The sequence below is a fragment of the Octopus bimaculoides genome, chromosome 11 (genome assembly GCF_046866305.1).
Source record: "Octopus bimaculoides isolate indiv1 chromosome 11, ASM4686630v1, whole genome shotgun sequence".
In the NCBI taxonomy this organism is placed as follows: Eukaryota; Metazoa; Mollusca; class Cephalopoda; order Octopoda; family Octopodidae; genus Octopus; species Octopus bimaculoides.
Window position 1 is genome coordinate 45,975,368 of NC_142938.1, and position 16,864 is coordinate 45,992,231.

At 33.0% G+C, this 16,864-nt stretch overlaps 1 protein-coding gene across 8 annotated transcripts in view; it reads right to left on the reverse strand.

The window, feature by feature from the left end:
- LOC106869495 (sodium channel protein para) overlaps window positions 1-16,864 on the reverse strand; it is a 382,200-nt gene that overhangs the window by 136,999 nt on the left and 228,337 nt on the right. For all 8 annotated transcript variants that reach the window (XM_052971777.2, XM_052971776.2, XM_052971775.2 and 5 more), the window contains 4 exons: window positions 10,435-10,802; window positions 5,760-5,879; window positions 4,495-4,577; window positions 770-898 (listed from right to left, as the gene is read on the reverse strand). In XM_052971777.2, coding sequence (XP_052827737.1) covers window positions 770-898; window positions 4,495-4,577; window positions 5,760-5,879; window positions 10,435-10,716 — 614 coding nt within the window. In that variant the 5' untranslated portion in view covers window positions 10,717-10,802. The remainder of the gene's footprint in view (window positions 1-769; window positions 899-4,494; window positions 4,578-5,759; window positions 5,880-10,434; window positions 10,803-16,864) is intronic.

Here is a 16,864-nt window from a genome sequence, read left to right on the forward strand (position 1 = left end):
ATCATTATGCATAGCTGGATGGTTTTGTATTTGAATTGCCAGAATAGTTTCTTGTTTTACTGTTAGATATTATTTCCAGTATCAAAATCTAAAAATGTAAAGCTGGCTATATTCAGTTCATCAATTGGCATGGTTTTAAAACATCAACTCTTGGATCAATAATTCAGCTCAAATCTGGAGCTTAACTCAATTTCCAAAATGTCAAGTGTTGGGAGTAACATTTCCTCTTAGATAAATAGCTAGTCTAATTCTGCTTTCTTACCCAAAGATAGGGTTCAGCACCAACAATTAAAAATTGCAAGTAATCAACTGTAGCATTACATTCAATTAGTTCAATGCACTAAAACTGTCAAACCTGTCAATTTTGTTAACCTGATATTTATTTGAATATAAAGGGTGAGACACAAAGCTAAGCTCAGTGGAATTTGAACTATAGAAAGTTAGATTCCAAACAAGTCAGCAAATACTGACAGTAATTTTTTATCCTTCAAAAAAACAAAAAAAAAAGAAGACAAAAAACCTAAAAGCTTTTTTCTGTGCTAGAAGAAATCAAATTAATGCATACACACAAAAAAAAAAAAATAATAAATAAATAAAAGAAACAAGAAGGCAATTTTGCTTCTACTGAAAATAGATTTTGCTTTAAAAAATATTTATTTGATATCTTATAATATCACTGCCTATTGTAGCATAAATGAATTATTTAAATCTAAAATAGAAAAGAAAAAAGTATCTTTTTAAGTGTGAAAACATTTAAAAAATGACTTACGCTAAACCAATGACTACGAAATCCAACCAATTCCAGGCATCTCTGAGGTATGTGAAGGGTTCTAAGATAAATCCTCGGGCAAACAATTTTATTAATGCCTCACATGTGTAGATTCCGGTAAATACATATCTAGAAAAATTCAACAAAAGAATATATGTTTATTTTGTTAAAGAATAAGAGATTTCAGAATATTAGAGAAATGAAATTCCAATGATTAGAGTCAATGATTTTTATAATGAAAGTAGAAGAAAACCAATTTCTGCTTGTGTTTCAGGCAAAGCAGATATAATATACACTCTTAATATCTCTTTATAATTGCATTGTTTTTATCTTTTCTAAAAATTTCAGTTCGTAGTAGTGGATAATATTTCAATAACAGAAAAAATTCAGAAACAGTTTTGGAAGGATTTGATATGGAAATTGTGAACCATTCAACTGCTATGTGAAACTTTAGTTGACACCTTTATTTCCAGTTGCTTTTTATTTACTCTACGGGGAAAAAAAAAGAGAAAAAAAAAAACTAGTGCTTCAGCTTAAATATTTTGTTATTATATGACATAAGATTACACATTGTCATATGAACATTCAATTTGTTCAGACACATTTTTGCTTCTTTTCTTAGAAGACATATTTTTATTGTTTGGCACCTTTACTACCTCAAATCCCTTAATCTATTTCTAATTAAACAGAATGGGACATGTGAACATAATTTGTAAATATAGTTGAGAATTCAGTAAGAGATCTGGATTGAGGGATAAAAATAGGATGAGAGATAAAACAATAATGCTAAGGCTCTTTTCCTCTCATATAACTGTCAATTTCTTGGGCTCCAAGTGGCTAACTGTTTTCCTTATTCTTTAAGCTTGCTCTATGTAAATGAGTGACTATAGAAAAGGATGAACATTAAAATTATCAAGTTAGGATACTGGTTTCACAAACTAAGGCAATAATTTGGTACTTATCATTTAATAAATACTCTTATTGTAAACACATTGTAACCCATGATAATGCATATTCCTATGAGGCATACTTAAATCACTGGCCAAGTGTTTTCAGTTTTTCCTTATATGCATTATACTATTTTTATACATAATTATATTATTATGATTTTTACTGCAATGTTAATAGTTAAGTAATTAATAGAAAAAAGTACTTCTAGTAAGAAAATTGATTTCATGGCTGTATCAAAATTGTTGAAAATATCATGACCAGTTACAATTAAGTGTTACAATGAATATCTAGGCATAAGAATGAAGAATATTGTTTAACATAGTTAAAAAATAGAGAACAATTAAAACTCCCTTTGGTCATGAATGACCATGGGATTGCATCTAAAAAGTTCCCCTCTGAGGCACAAGTCAGGGTAAGGTTGTTTATAGAAGACCAGCAGTCACCCATGCATATCAGCATCTCCTCTCCACACCAATGATGTTATCCAGTGATGTTACAACTCATTTCTACAACTGAGTGAACTGGAGCAACATGAAATAAAGTGTCTTGCTCAGAAAAAACTAATACAGTAACAACATTTTTTTTTATTGAGCACTATCTTATCCATATTATTACAAGTGTGGTGATAATTAAATGAAATAATTCATATATGTACATGTATGATATTTTTTTATATATTTGACATTTTTTTCAAATATTTGATATTTTTAAAATCAAATATTTGATACTTTTTTGCACAATGTGAGAATAATTAAATGGAAATATTAGTATTCCTAAATAATTCTCAGCCTATGAATTGAACCTGAGTTATTTTAATGTATGATAAACAGACATCTGTGTGTGTGTGTGTGTGTGTGTGTGTGTGTGTGTGTGTGTGTGTGCATGTACATATGTATGTACATATGTACATATGTACATACGTACATACATACATACATACATACATACATACAGACACACATACATACAATAGTTAGTCATGCTAGGTGGTAAAGAGATATAAAAGCTTTTTGTAATGGTTTCCAGGTGTTCCCCAATGACCTAAAACTAACAAAATCAATCAATAGTCATTGAGAAAATTGAAAAGAAATATAAACATGAATATCTGTTATTATATTGTACATTAGTGTCTTATATATAAAATCTGGCTGTATTCATTTCTGTCTTAATAGGCAATATAAACTCAAATGCAATGAATTTATTTTAGAGTGTATATGGTAGACAGCTGCATGTTTTAGCTGCATGTTTTAGACATCAACCATCAACAATTATTGTGATCTAATTAAGTTTTCAAAGCATTTATATAAGGCATTTAATGTGGATGATTTCCCTGAGTTATTTCCCTCAGTTACTATGTTATTGTGTCACACCTGTGTATACCTGTCTTTGTATATGAATATATTTATTTCTCTGTCTATATTGATTTCAAAGATATGTGAATGACTGCTTCACTGAGGAGATTTAATAACTAAAACATATCCAGAGTTGTCACTTTGTTAAAGATTAGAGTATCCTTTTATTTACCACATTATCTAATTCCAATTCTAATATTTTGGGAACCTGGTGCATCAACTCATTTCAAATGTCCTTTTTCTTTTTGATGTAGGGTTGTTGCCCTTGCTTTTGTTTAGTTTCAGCATTGTTCTACGATGTTTGTCTCTCCTTGATTGATTTAAGTTATGCTGCTCACTGCATTTGGTATATTAGCACTTCATTAGTTATTTTTGCTTCTATTTTGTATTAAGATTAGTACACATGCAAAATAATGTGGATTAACTGGATTTAGAAGATTTGATACCTTTTCACTTAAGTGTTTATGAAAACGTCAAGTAAAGACATGAATATAATAAAATCTTTCTATTTCACATCTATAAACCTGAAGTGTTATACTTAAGTAAAACATTATTTGCCAAGTTCTTGAATGATCATGATTATCATAATGGCAGAGTTGATTAGATTTCAGTGAATAATAAAACCTGAATAATATTCTTAAACACCTTTTACACCTCAGCATTCAGACTGTTCTGTCAAATGTAATGCTTATTTATTCACATTCATCATCATAATTTAACACCTGTTGTCCATGCTGGCATGGGTTGGACAGTTTGACCGGGGTTGGCATGCTGGAAGGCTGCACCAGACTCCAGTCTGATATGGCATAAATTTCTATGGATGGATGCCCTTCCTAGCACCAACCACTTCAAGAGTGTAATGGGTACTTTTTACGTGCCACTAGTACAGATGCCATTTGTGTGACACCGGTATCTGCCACAACCGTGATTTTGCTCAGCTTGATGGGTCTTTTTCTCGAGCATGACATAATGCCAAAGGTTTCGGTCAGTGCCTCCATGAGGTCCAATACTCAAAAGGAACTCAGCCACTTTTTCTCTATGAGGCCCAATGCTCAAAAGGTGTTTTTTACGTTCCACTGGCACATTGTTTTGAATTAATCATGCATAATCTTGTAGCTTCAAGACTTTGATGATGTGATAGCTTATTTCTAAAATGACATTGCAGGGTAAGTTTCAGAGGCTAGATCTAGTCATTCTGAACATAAAACAGGTAGATATGGGCTGGTTTAAACGCTAAAGGGTTAAAATATTGTGAAAAGTGTTTACAGATAGATTGTTGATTGCCAATGGTTTCAAGTTATAGCAATTACTGAGACTTCAAGAAACCTATCTGAAAATTTGATATTAACCTTCTATAAAATATTCAATGATGCTTAAAAAGAAATATTAAACTTTTTAAAGAAATTACTAAAAATTACTTACTCCGCTGTGGGTAGAGGATTATCCTTCATTGTCATGAATACACAGTTGCAAACGATGGTCAAGATGACCACAAGGCTGAAAAGTGTATGGATGCTAAGGAAGTCAATAACAAAGAATCTTACATAAAATTAAATCAAAATTAATAATAAATAACAACCAGAACAACTTCAACATTAACCCCAGTACTATTATCAGTATATTCATTCTGCCTTTCATAACCTTCTACTATAACTGATCAACTAAGTGCCATTTATATATTGAGATTGCCTTGAATTTATCCCATCTGTCAAACAAATTAGTTTATTTCCTGCTAAAAGAAATAATGATAATCCATGCACCAATCAACAAATGTACAGACATGCAAAATTCTAATGTTTGCTCATTCCTTTCAATTTAAATTGCTATAGACTCATCATAACTTGATCACTCCAGACTTACTCAGCAACATATTACATCAGTAAGTAGTATATACTGATTACATATGGAGATTGAGAAAGTTTTGAACAATCAAGCTATGACTAGAGTTGAACAAAATTAATTCTGTACTTGTATACATTTGAAGATCCTTCGAAATTTTACAGACTTCTACAATCATTGCTTCTATTTTTACTACAATGCCAAATTATAGCACTGACAAGAGAACTTATTTCTAGAGTGGAAAGGGAATCTCTTTGTCCTGAATAAAAAAACTCTTGAAAAAAGTTTTCAGTCATAGCTCTCTGAGCTTATCTTTACTCTGATTATGATTTAACTTTTCATATTCATTCATTTATCATTTGTCCATACAACCATATAATATTCATTTTCTCTCCAAAGCAATATCCTTTTCATAAACATTTTATTCTGCTATAAACATTTAAATTTTCCAATTTCACAATCCTTTCAAACTTTTACTGGCTATAACACTAACAAGACAATAACTTAGTTTTAGAATAGATAGTGAATCTCTATGTCCTGAACAAAATCTCTTGAAATAAATTTTCAGTTTAATTGCTGAAATCATTAGATTTTAAGTTAACTAACTGATACACCATTTCTTTTTCACACATGTTACTTGTTTCTGGGCAATAAGGTAATTATCTAAACAATCACTTTTCATTGAATCAAACTGTAGATAATACTATGTTTCCTGCCCAATAGCTGCACTACCTTAACTGTTCATCTTCTGTGATACATGGAACTAAATTTTAATCACCAAAATAAATCATACAAAAAAAAGATTATATACAAAAGTGCAAGAAATCAAAGTCATTTTGAAAAGGATATGGATGGACCAATATACAAATAGCAAGTCGTCTTAATGGGTTAAATGGACTCAACAGAAAAATGGCTTTCGTTGCGGAAAATCTGAAGATTGTTTTATCTCTTGCTATTACACAAAAGCACTGTAACATAAAGAAATAAAATGATACAAATGAATTTTTTCATCATTAAAATGCATTCTAGTGCAACAAGTAAATACAATTTTGATACATTTTTCACGATGACAAATCCCCCCCTCCCACAAACACACACCAAGACACTGACAGGTGAAAAGTGAAAATTGGAGGAAAATGTCTCTTTTCTTTTAGTTTCTGAATAATAAATCCTTTAATAAAATCAAGTAGTGGGGATGAAATAAAATTTGATATTCATAGAAACTTGATATATTTTTAAGCTATTATTTTACTAGATGCTTTTATATTGAAAAAGAAAAATAGAAAAGATACACTGTATCTTTAGTTGCTATAAGAGGCAACTAAAAAGGTTGCTGACAGATAGAGAAACCTGGCTGTAAAACATTGCATTAAAGAGGGAGCCATGTTGAATATGATTAGACTGACATAGAGCTTGCAAGGTAAACCCTTCTTTGACAAGGAAAATTATTTTTGTTGTTATCAGGGTTGTGTACTTTTAAAAGATTTTGAAATTTGATTTGTTTCCTTCTATGGTTTTGTCAGAAAATTTAAAAGGAAAGGTGTTTATGGCTATTACCTATGATATATTGAGTGATACATGAGTTATAATTAAATTATATGAATAATTAAGTGATGTTTCTATTGCACTGTAGGGTACAAAACAAATATAAACAAATACATTTTTGCTATCTGAAGCTTTTTTTTTTTTACTACCACAGAGAAATAGTAATGCTTGGAGGAAATGTGCTAGTTGGTGATAGTTCTATTAGGTTGTTCCGAAAATAATGGCTGATTTCAGAAACATAACTTTATTTTGGAAAAATTAACAATAGAAATGTTTTGATTAGCCAAAGTATGAGCCGTGAGCATCTATGCATCTCTGCCATCAATCAACAAGATTATTTATGCATCGTTGATAAAAACTTATTGGATTTGATGCTAAGAAATCTTTGAAAGCTGATGTCACCTCTGGTTTGGACCTGAAAGTTTTATCACTTAAAAACGTGTTTAAAGGCTTAAAAAAATGGTAGTCAGTGGGTGAAAGATAAGGAGAATATGGAGGATGTGGTAAAGTCTCATATCCCAAGTCTGTGAGTTCCTGCAGTGTCATTCTTGCAACATGTGACTTTGCATTATCATGGAGCAGAATTGGGCTATGCTGATTCACCAATGCAGGTCTCATTTTTCACAAGTGAGCATGCATTTCAGTGAGTTGATTGCAGTAAACCTCTGCTGTAATGCTCTGATTGGCTTCCAGAAAGCTGTAATGAACAACACCAATTGCAGACCACCAGACAGTCACCATAATCTTTTACTGATGCAACTTTGGCTTTGGAAAATGTTTGGGGGACTCATCATGATCAAGCCATTGACCTGATCATTTATAGTTATCATAAAGGATCCACTTTGCATCACAAGTGGCTATTTGGTCAAGAAAAAGATCATTGGTGTTTCGCAGAAAGAGCATTGAGCACACTTCAAAATGCTGAACTTTTTGATTTTCATTGAGCTCATGCTGTACCCATTTATCAAGCTTTTTCACCTTACCAATCTTCTGCAGATTGTGTGAAACTGTTGCAATACTGACACCAAGTGCCTGAGACATTTCTTTGACACTTTGACGTGGGTTTTGTTCAACAATTGCTTTTCAATTGTTCATTGTCAAGACTGCCTGACTGTCTTCTTTCTTCTTGATCTTCAACGCACTCATCACCACAACAGAATTTCTGAAACCACCTTCGTACTGTGTGATCACTTGTGGACCCTCTCCCTATGCTCTGTTGAAATTGGCAGCAGTTTGGGAGGCATTGTGCCCAAGCTTGAACTCATGCAAGAAAAGTAAGCAAAGGTCCTTTTTTGTCATGTTCATAATTAAGGGTGCCTATGCTTCAAGAATGTTTTCTGTCTGAAATAAGTAGAAAATTATTAAAGAGCATACATCAATTATTAGGTATGTCAAAATTCACCTAAAATATTATTAAAATACTATGATAAAATTGCATTTCAAAACACAACACTTAGAGTGGCCATTATATTTGGAACAACCTAATAGTAGGATGTGTTAAGTTTAAGCAAAGACATTTTTGAAGAATTGGCAGAAAACATATAATCATTCTCTGGAGAAGCAGTTGTAAGTCAGTTAACAATGTCAATAGTCGAAATCCTTACATTAGTCTCCAATTTATTTGTGTCAGTTTTCTAAAACTTGAATTTTCTTAAATGAATTTTCTTAGGTGTAATTAATAATTTGAAAATGTACAGTAGTGGTTTCCAAAGTAGGCAATATTTTCTCACCTTCCTTGAGGGCAGGGAGTATAGTGGAAAGATCCAAAGAGTCATGAGGAAAAAGGGACCAATATAGTCAATCTCTTATGTAATGACACAGTCATTTATTATATTTAAGTGTTATCTAATACTTCATGAATGCACATATATTGATATTATATTCAGAGTGGTTAAGTACCACTTTTTGAGTGATAATATCCTAACAAGCAGCGTAAAATCTTGAGTCCTGTACAGATAATAAAATCTCTCGACCTCCTACACATTAGATTATTGATATATTAATCAATAATGCTGTATATAGATATGCCTGAGACTTCAGGATCCTTTTTACTTTTGCTAAAAATACGAGACTGGGCAATCAACCCATTCCTGGATATCAAGAATGAGGAAACAGGAATGGTAGAGGAAGAATTGATTTCACTCTAAAATGACACTAAAATAAGGCCAAAATATGAAAAAGATTAAAAAAAATTACATTATAATGATTATCAGTTACAAAAATACATTTCTCTCTGCGATCTGCATTATTGAACAAAGTCAAGATGTATTTTATTGTTTTCCTAACATCATATTTAGTGGATGTAGTAGAACAAGGCTTCAGTGCATTGTCCCAGTTTCTTTCCAAACAAAGAGACTAAAAATTACTGAATGTGAGGACCTAAGACTTTTCTCAGTACATTCCTGATTGATGTTGAGAAGTTGATACACCTGCATTAAGCATTGCCATCCCATTAAAACTGTGAAGGCAATGTAGTCACATGTGAAATGTAAATTTACTTGCTCATATTGGTTTCAAATTTTGGCACAAGGCCAGCAATTTTGAGGGAGGGGGTATATCAATTACACTGACCCAGTATTCAACTGGTATTTATTTTATTGACCCCCAAAAAGATGATAGGTAAATTTGACCTCAGTGGAATTTGAACTCAGAACCTAAAGATGGATGAAATGCTGCTAGGCATTTTGCCTGCCATGCTGATAATTCAGCCAGCTCACCACCTTAAATTTACTTGTCATACTGTTGACTAAATCAATTTATTGGATTAAGTTTTAATTTGTAAAATACATAAGTTTGTTTACAGTGATAGATTAGCTATTGTAAATCTGCAGTAGACTAAATACTGATACCAAGAAAGAAGTGTGTTTGTTGTATGTGAGTGCATAGGATGGGGTGTTAGGGATGTGGCTTGTGAGCAAAGAAGGGCAGCAACTGGAAAAAGTCTAAGAACCATTGATCAACAGTAACTATTTCAGCTTGATCTTAATCCCAAAATATGAATGTGCAGCATTCACATTCCTGTCCCATAGATTGTTAATTCTTGTAATAACATTTATTTTATTCTTTCAGTATCTAAAATTATCATATCTTATACTTTAGGGATACTGGTCATAATTTAAGAACTCTTTCTTTTTGGAATATGTTTGATAGACTTGAATCTTTTACTCTTTCCCTTTGATCATAAAATATACTTCTAAAATTTTAAGATTTTCACCCATTTTTATATTAATTTCTAAAATAAATTTATTCCATCTCCCCTTACTGTTACAAAATAAATTTTCATTGACAGAAGAACAATTTTAAAATATATTTTTATAAAAAAAGAAAGCTTTCAAAATCCCATCATCACATTATCATATATCACATTTGTTTAGGCTTTAAAGAAATCAAACTTGTTCTTAATTCTGGAGCCATTCCTAATTAGTTGAGTTAATAAACAATTCTTAAAATAGTAATTTCATTATGATAAAATGGTTGATACAACTTAAATATTATCATATCTCCAATAAGAGATGAGCAATAATGTAAAATTTGGCATAAAGAATTAGCAAGTATAGACAAAAGTCTTAATTAAAATATTTGACAAAAGTGTTATGGTTGTTATTGTTAGTCTGGCTATAAGAATAAGTGTACTAGTATCAAGCTACAAAGAAAAAAAAAGAAAAGAAAAAAGCAAGAGCACTGCATAAACAAACCTATTTATTGTTTATTGATTTGTATAAATTGGAAAACAGTTTTAAATGCTGGGATTTGCTCAATAACTAACAATCATACACTAAATAAACTTCTGTGGGTTTTCTTTCCTTATATAGTTAAGCGACAAATTCTGTCTTTGGGAAAACAACTTATACAACCAAAAGATATCTACTAACATTTATAGAAATTAGAATTCGTAAATTATTTCAATCAAATTATTTTGACTTGCACATTATTCAGAATCAATTAAAAATTTATAGGAAAAAGTTATGTTTAACAAACCTTCATATTATGATAGTACTCATCAAGATCTTCCAGTGGCCGACCCTGAAACTTTCCAGGCACCTCCCCAATAGAAGGGGGAAGGCCTTTACCAGCTTCAAACTTAGGATTCGGCTTCAGTTCCATTACATTTTCTTCTTCATCAGAATCTGCGTCCTCTGCTTGAGCACGCCTCTCGGCAATCCGGCGTTCGATGTCAAACAAGGTTTCCCTTGTGAACAGCCGGAAATACCCGGAACTACGAGTATCTGCTTCAGCTTCCACATCTCTGTCCGTTTCCATGGCTTTTATCACTACTCTCCTTCTTAGCTAGCACCAACCACACTGATTCTAAAAAATGATCCAGTGTAGCATCCTTTGAGGAAATACTGAAAAGAAAGCAAAAAACATATGTGATATTTGCTTCTTTTTAAAAGAATTTTAGCATTTATCAACAATAATAATAGTTTCTAACATGGGCGAAAAAACAACATTTTGGGATAGGTATAGTTGATTACATTGAACACAGTACTTTACCAGTACTTATTTATTGGCTTTGAAAAATAAGAGACATAATTAACTCACAACATAAAAAGATAACTAAATACAGTAAAGAATTTTGCCACATAATCTACTGATTCTGCCATCCACCCAAATTCTAAAACATGAATAACAATGAGCTAACTAGGAAGCTTCAATGTAGTTACTTGGCCTGCTAGAAATCACACTTTACCATCTGAAAAAAAGGAAGGACCCTTTGAATAAGCTAGTCCTAGGTACACTACCTGAAAGGAAGAGGGATGGTTACAGTTGGAACACCTTTGATCATGCACCTGTTTGTTTAGGGCTCATCCAGAGCTAAACAATGACACCAGTAATAATAACTTTGAGCTTTTATATAACTCTTATCATCATCATCATCATCAACATCATTTAACGTCCGTGTTCCATGCTGGCATGGCTTGGACGGTTTGACTGGGGACTGGCAAGCCAGTAGGCTGCACCAGGCTCCGATTTGATCTGGCAAGGTTTCTACAGCTGGATGCCCTTCCTAATGCCAACCACTCCAAGAGTGTAGTGGGTGCTGTTTATGTGCCACTGGCATGGGAACCAGTCAGATGGCACTGGCATCAATCACTTTTGGATGGTGCTTTTTACATGCCAACAGCACAGGAGCCAATTGGGATGGAGGGTGGTTGGCATCAACCATGTTTTTATGTGGCACTGGCATTGGGCACAACTACAATTTCCATTTTGATTTTGATCTTGATTTGATTTTGATTAATCAAAATCAACTCTGCCAGTAACAATTATAATAATTGGTTCTACTAAAGGCACAAAGCCTGAATTTGAGACAGTTGTCAGCTGATACTTGATTGGTATTTTATTTTATCAATCTCAAAAGGATGAAAGGCAAAGAGTTGGTCTCTTTGAACTCAGAATGTAAAGAAGCAAAAGAAATACTGCAAAGTGTTTTGTCAAAATACTCTAATGAGTCTTTCTTTAAAACATTTTAATATATTATGGTTGAAATAACTAATCACTTGAAACAGCACAATATTTGAACCAGTCAAAATATTACACATGTAGAAAATAAAGGATGTACATAGATAACAATAAAGTTAGATACAATAATATCCTTTTATATTGTCACCAGAAATAGACCCCTCAATATCTAAGTGGCACTAGAATTCAAATAGGTTAAACCAGCATGTATTCTTTCAAAGGTCAAGAAATAAGAGGTGGCACACAAAAGAAAGCGGAATTTTGCAATATTATTTTATTCATTTAGTTTTACATGTTTACACTTTTATCGCCTTCAAAGTATTCTCCGTTTGAAGCAATGCATCGGTCCAGGAGCGTCTTCCACTATTCGAAGCAGTACTGAAACTCTTGCAAAGTGATGCCTTTTAAAGCTTCTGTTGTTTTTTTTCCGACAAATATCAAGGAGTGATGTTTGTAGAGGCCACAGCCCATGGAGAACTAGCCCATAGATTTAGGAAAGCTCTAAGGGAGACCAAACTCAACATTAAGATTGTTGAAAAGCCAGGGAACTCCATCAAATCACAACTATGTAGGATGTACCTTGTTGAGAATACCATATGTACGAATGATAACTGCATGGTATGTAGGATTAACTCTGGCATTAATTGCAGAACTAGAAATGCAGTCTACATCATAAGATGCATAGGTGCTTGTAAAGACATGAACATGACATACATAGGAGAGACATCTAGGATCATTGTGGAAAAAACTAAATGAACATTTGAGACAATATGACGACAAAAAACAGTCCTCCATATGCCAAGGACCAACATGGAGGCAATCTGGGTCAACTTGGCACCTGCATTTTATCCAAGCACCCAAAAGGACCTAACACTCAGAGGAAATGAAACATCCCCATAAATGAAATATCCCCAGTACTAAATAGGAAATGTATGTAGTAGGTAATCATACCCCCCATACCCTCAGTTTACATTTATATACAGGTAGAATAGTTAGTGGGCTGTTATATAGATGTGTGTGTGTGTGTGTCTGTGTGTGTGTGTGTGCATACATATACGTATATGTATATGCACATGTATGTAGGCAAATGGATATGAATGCAAACAGATAGATATAAAGATGGATAGGTACATAGGTAATATGAACAGACAAGCACACATACACATGCAAATGAAGACTGAAACACCTGACCATATACACACACACTTCACTTTACACAAGGATACATATGGAGACACACATCCATACATACATAGTACATAGTCACAAAAACCCATACACGGACACACTCAGACATGCACACACAAGGAGACAGAGGTACACACACACACATGCAAACACACACACACAAAACACACAAACACATGAATATGCAGAATACATGCATGTAAATGTACACACATACATATATACATACGTACACACACACACATACACGCATACTTTCACTTACATGCATACATACATACATACATACATACATGTGTATGCACACACACACACTGACCCACACACATGTGCACAAACAAACAAAAAGAACGCAGCTTAGATAATGGACAGAGTCAATGACTATTGAAAAGGTTGCAAGATGCAATGAAAATTTTAGGAAAAATAAATAAGCAAATGAGTGGAAACTTTACCAGTGAGTGTGTTAAATAATAAGTAAAAGACACAACAATATATATATATATATATATATATATATATAAATTTATATATACACTCTCAGAGTGGTTGGCGTTAGGAAGGGCACCAGCTGTAGAAACTCTGCCAGATCAGATTGGAGTCTGGTGTAACCATCTGGTTTGCCAGTCCCTAGTCAAATCGTCCAGCCCATGTTAACATGGAAAGCGGATGTTAAATGATGATGATGATGATGATATATATATATATATATATATATATATATATATATATATATATATAAATATAATAATAATATTAGGGATAAAAATTCAAAATTACAGATAAAAACTCAATTAAAATCAATTTATTAAAAATTAAAATTAAATTAAGTTTCACAGTATTAAATATATATAAATATATAGTTTTGTATATAAATATGTAGTTGTTTTATTATCTTTATCTTATGATATTTACTTTGTATTATATTATACTTATTTATTGTGCTTTTACTTATTAATTTTTCTATATGTGACTGTGGATTTTCATTGATGAGTTCATGAACCTTGGTTCTTTTCCCTAAAACTATATATATATATATATATATATATATATATATATATATATATATATATATATATATATGTATATATATATATATATATATATAGAGAGAGAGAGAGAGAGAGGTATGAATGATACAGATGGTGAGTTAACCAAGAAACTGACATACATCATGCATGTGCAAGGTGCAAGTATGAGAGATTTGCATAATGTGTGAGCAAGAGAGCAAGTGGATCTGCAAGTGTATACAAAACTGAAAAATTACACTTGTATGTACACATATGTATTATGCAAGTGAGTCTGCATAATGTGAGCATAGTGTGTGCTTTCATGCAAATGGCTCTGCAGAAAGATAAATGAGTGATGGTGATAATATTTTTGCAAGCATACATATGATTTATGACATCTGTACCAGAGAAAAAAGAGGTTGTAGAAAGTTCTGCATTATGAAAACTACTGGATGCTAGAGCTATTTGTTGCTGTCAGTGATCTGCTGCATAGCTGTTTAATTTGTTTGCCACTGTTGAATTGTGATGGCTCTTGAAAGAGATGCTGTGTTGTAGTTGATACTTCAAGCTGGTATGCAGTATTTCTGATTGAAGCAAAGTATTTACAGAGGCAAAAATGTAGACTCTGACATTACATTGAGCATTAAATAATTGGGTTCCTAACTGAAAAACAGTGAGTAGGGTTACTAGACTAGAAAGGAAAAAGGAATGTCTGACTGAAAAACTAGTGTAGCTAGAGTTAGTGTTGTAACAACAGAAAGTTAGAACACATGGAAAATTTTGTAGGTTAGGAAAACAGTTAGAAAATAAAACTGCTTAATTGAAGGTCAAGTTCACCACTGCAGAAAATACTGAATTTGTAAATATGGGCTTGCGAAAAATGCAGAAAATAATAATGGATTTGTAAATACATGTTTCTAGAACCATGCAGAAAATGTTAATGAACTCGTAAACATGTGTTCAAAAAAAGTTTTTTAAGTGTTCTATTTTGAAAGTCACAACAGATTACTACATCTTGTAAAGGCAAGAGGAAAGGAGCTATGGGAAGAATAGCTTTGAGCTTCTGTGTTCTTATAGCCAAAATAGTAGACAGTTTAGCATTGTGTCAAGAAGAGATACTAACAATGGCATATTCTTAGTGGAACAACAGCAAAATTCCTTAACCAGGTGTAAGCTACTATACCTAACAGTCATCATCCTGAAGAATGTTTCTGACAGTGTTCCACACTTTGTTATCTGGTAGTTGCTAAGAAGACTAGGTGTAAATGAATGGCTTGTGAAGTCTGTGCAAAGAAATGTCAAGGTGCAGTCAGTGAGGCAAGTGTTTCCCTCACTGACAAATTGAAGTGTGAAGGACAAATTGAAGTATGCAGTTAGGAGTCAATTAAGGCTCAGTCCTGAGACTCCTTCAGTTTATTATACTTCACCAGGTTATAATAGAGAAGTTTAGGGCTGGCTATCTGTGGGAAACTTCTGCATACTAATGACCTAGTTCTTAGAGTTGAATATGTAGTAGATTTAGAAAAGAAATTTCAGACTTAGGAAACAAAATCTTAAATTGTGAGGCATCAAAGTAAACTCAGCAAACACTAAAGTTTTGATATGCAGGAAAGAAAATTCTGCTACCATCAAGGAAATGGCTGTGCTTACTAAGCAGATAAGGAGCGAATAGAAATTCCATATGGTGTACCAAGTGTGAACTATGGATACATACATACAATGACAGGCTAACAGTAAAGGTGAACTGTATATGTTGCACAGACAGATACACAGGGGTAGTAAGCACTAAGAGCACATGTAAAAGAGTTTCTCTTAAATGCTTGAATGGCTCCCTAGAATTGTTAGTTTTTGTTACCTAAATGATTTAATTTGCAGAAGAGATGTAAGAACAAGAGATAAAAAGTTGAGGATGTTATTACCAGTATTGGTAATAGCTCTCAGAGTGAAGGGCAGATTGTATTGTGATTGTGTATAATCTGTAATGCAAAAAGGTATTGAAACATGGCCTTGGATGCAGGGGATTTGCAAAGATTAAAAAGAAACGAAGTGAGTATGCTCTTCTGATTATGTTAATGTGCATGTATGATGCAACACAAATGAGCTGAAACAAGTTGAGTATAAGCGGAATCAGATGTAGTGTGCAAGAGAGAAGATGGTACAGTGATGGTACAGGCATGTAATACGTTAAGAATATGCAGCTGTATAAAAAAGAGTAGGTTACTCAAAGTAGAAGAAACCTAGGAATACATGAAATAAAGTGATGAAGACTGATCTCAGGATGCTGAGCCTTACAAAGTCGATGACAAAGGAACATGATGATTGGCAACAGAGTACTAGAAAAGATACCACCCACCCACCCATACAAGAAAGACCTAATGAAAATTAAAATGATGGTAGTAATGGCAGCTTGAAGATATATATGTACATTTGGTTCTATTACCCAATATATTTTTGTTAAGCATCCATTTCCTGTTCCTTACCTCTTTGACATGCTTATCTCTCTATCACTAACCTATCACTCATCCTTTCCCCATTCAATCTCTCCAACTTATACTCTCTAGTATCCACTTTGCCATTATTCTGTTTCTCTCATTATACTTTCACTCCAACACTGCAGCTCTTCCACTACCCCCACCTCTACTACTCTCTCTTTTGGTCATGTTGGCCTCTTTTGGCCTTGAACAAACAGACACCATAGGATAGTGAGGACTCTTCATTCAGACTTGTAGAGCATTCAGCAATCCCCATTG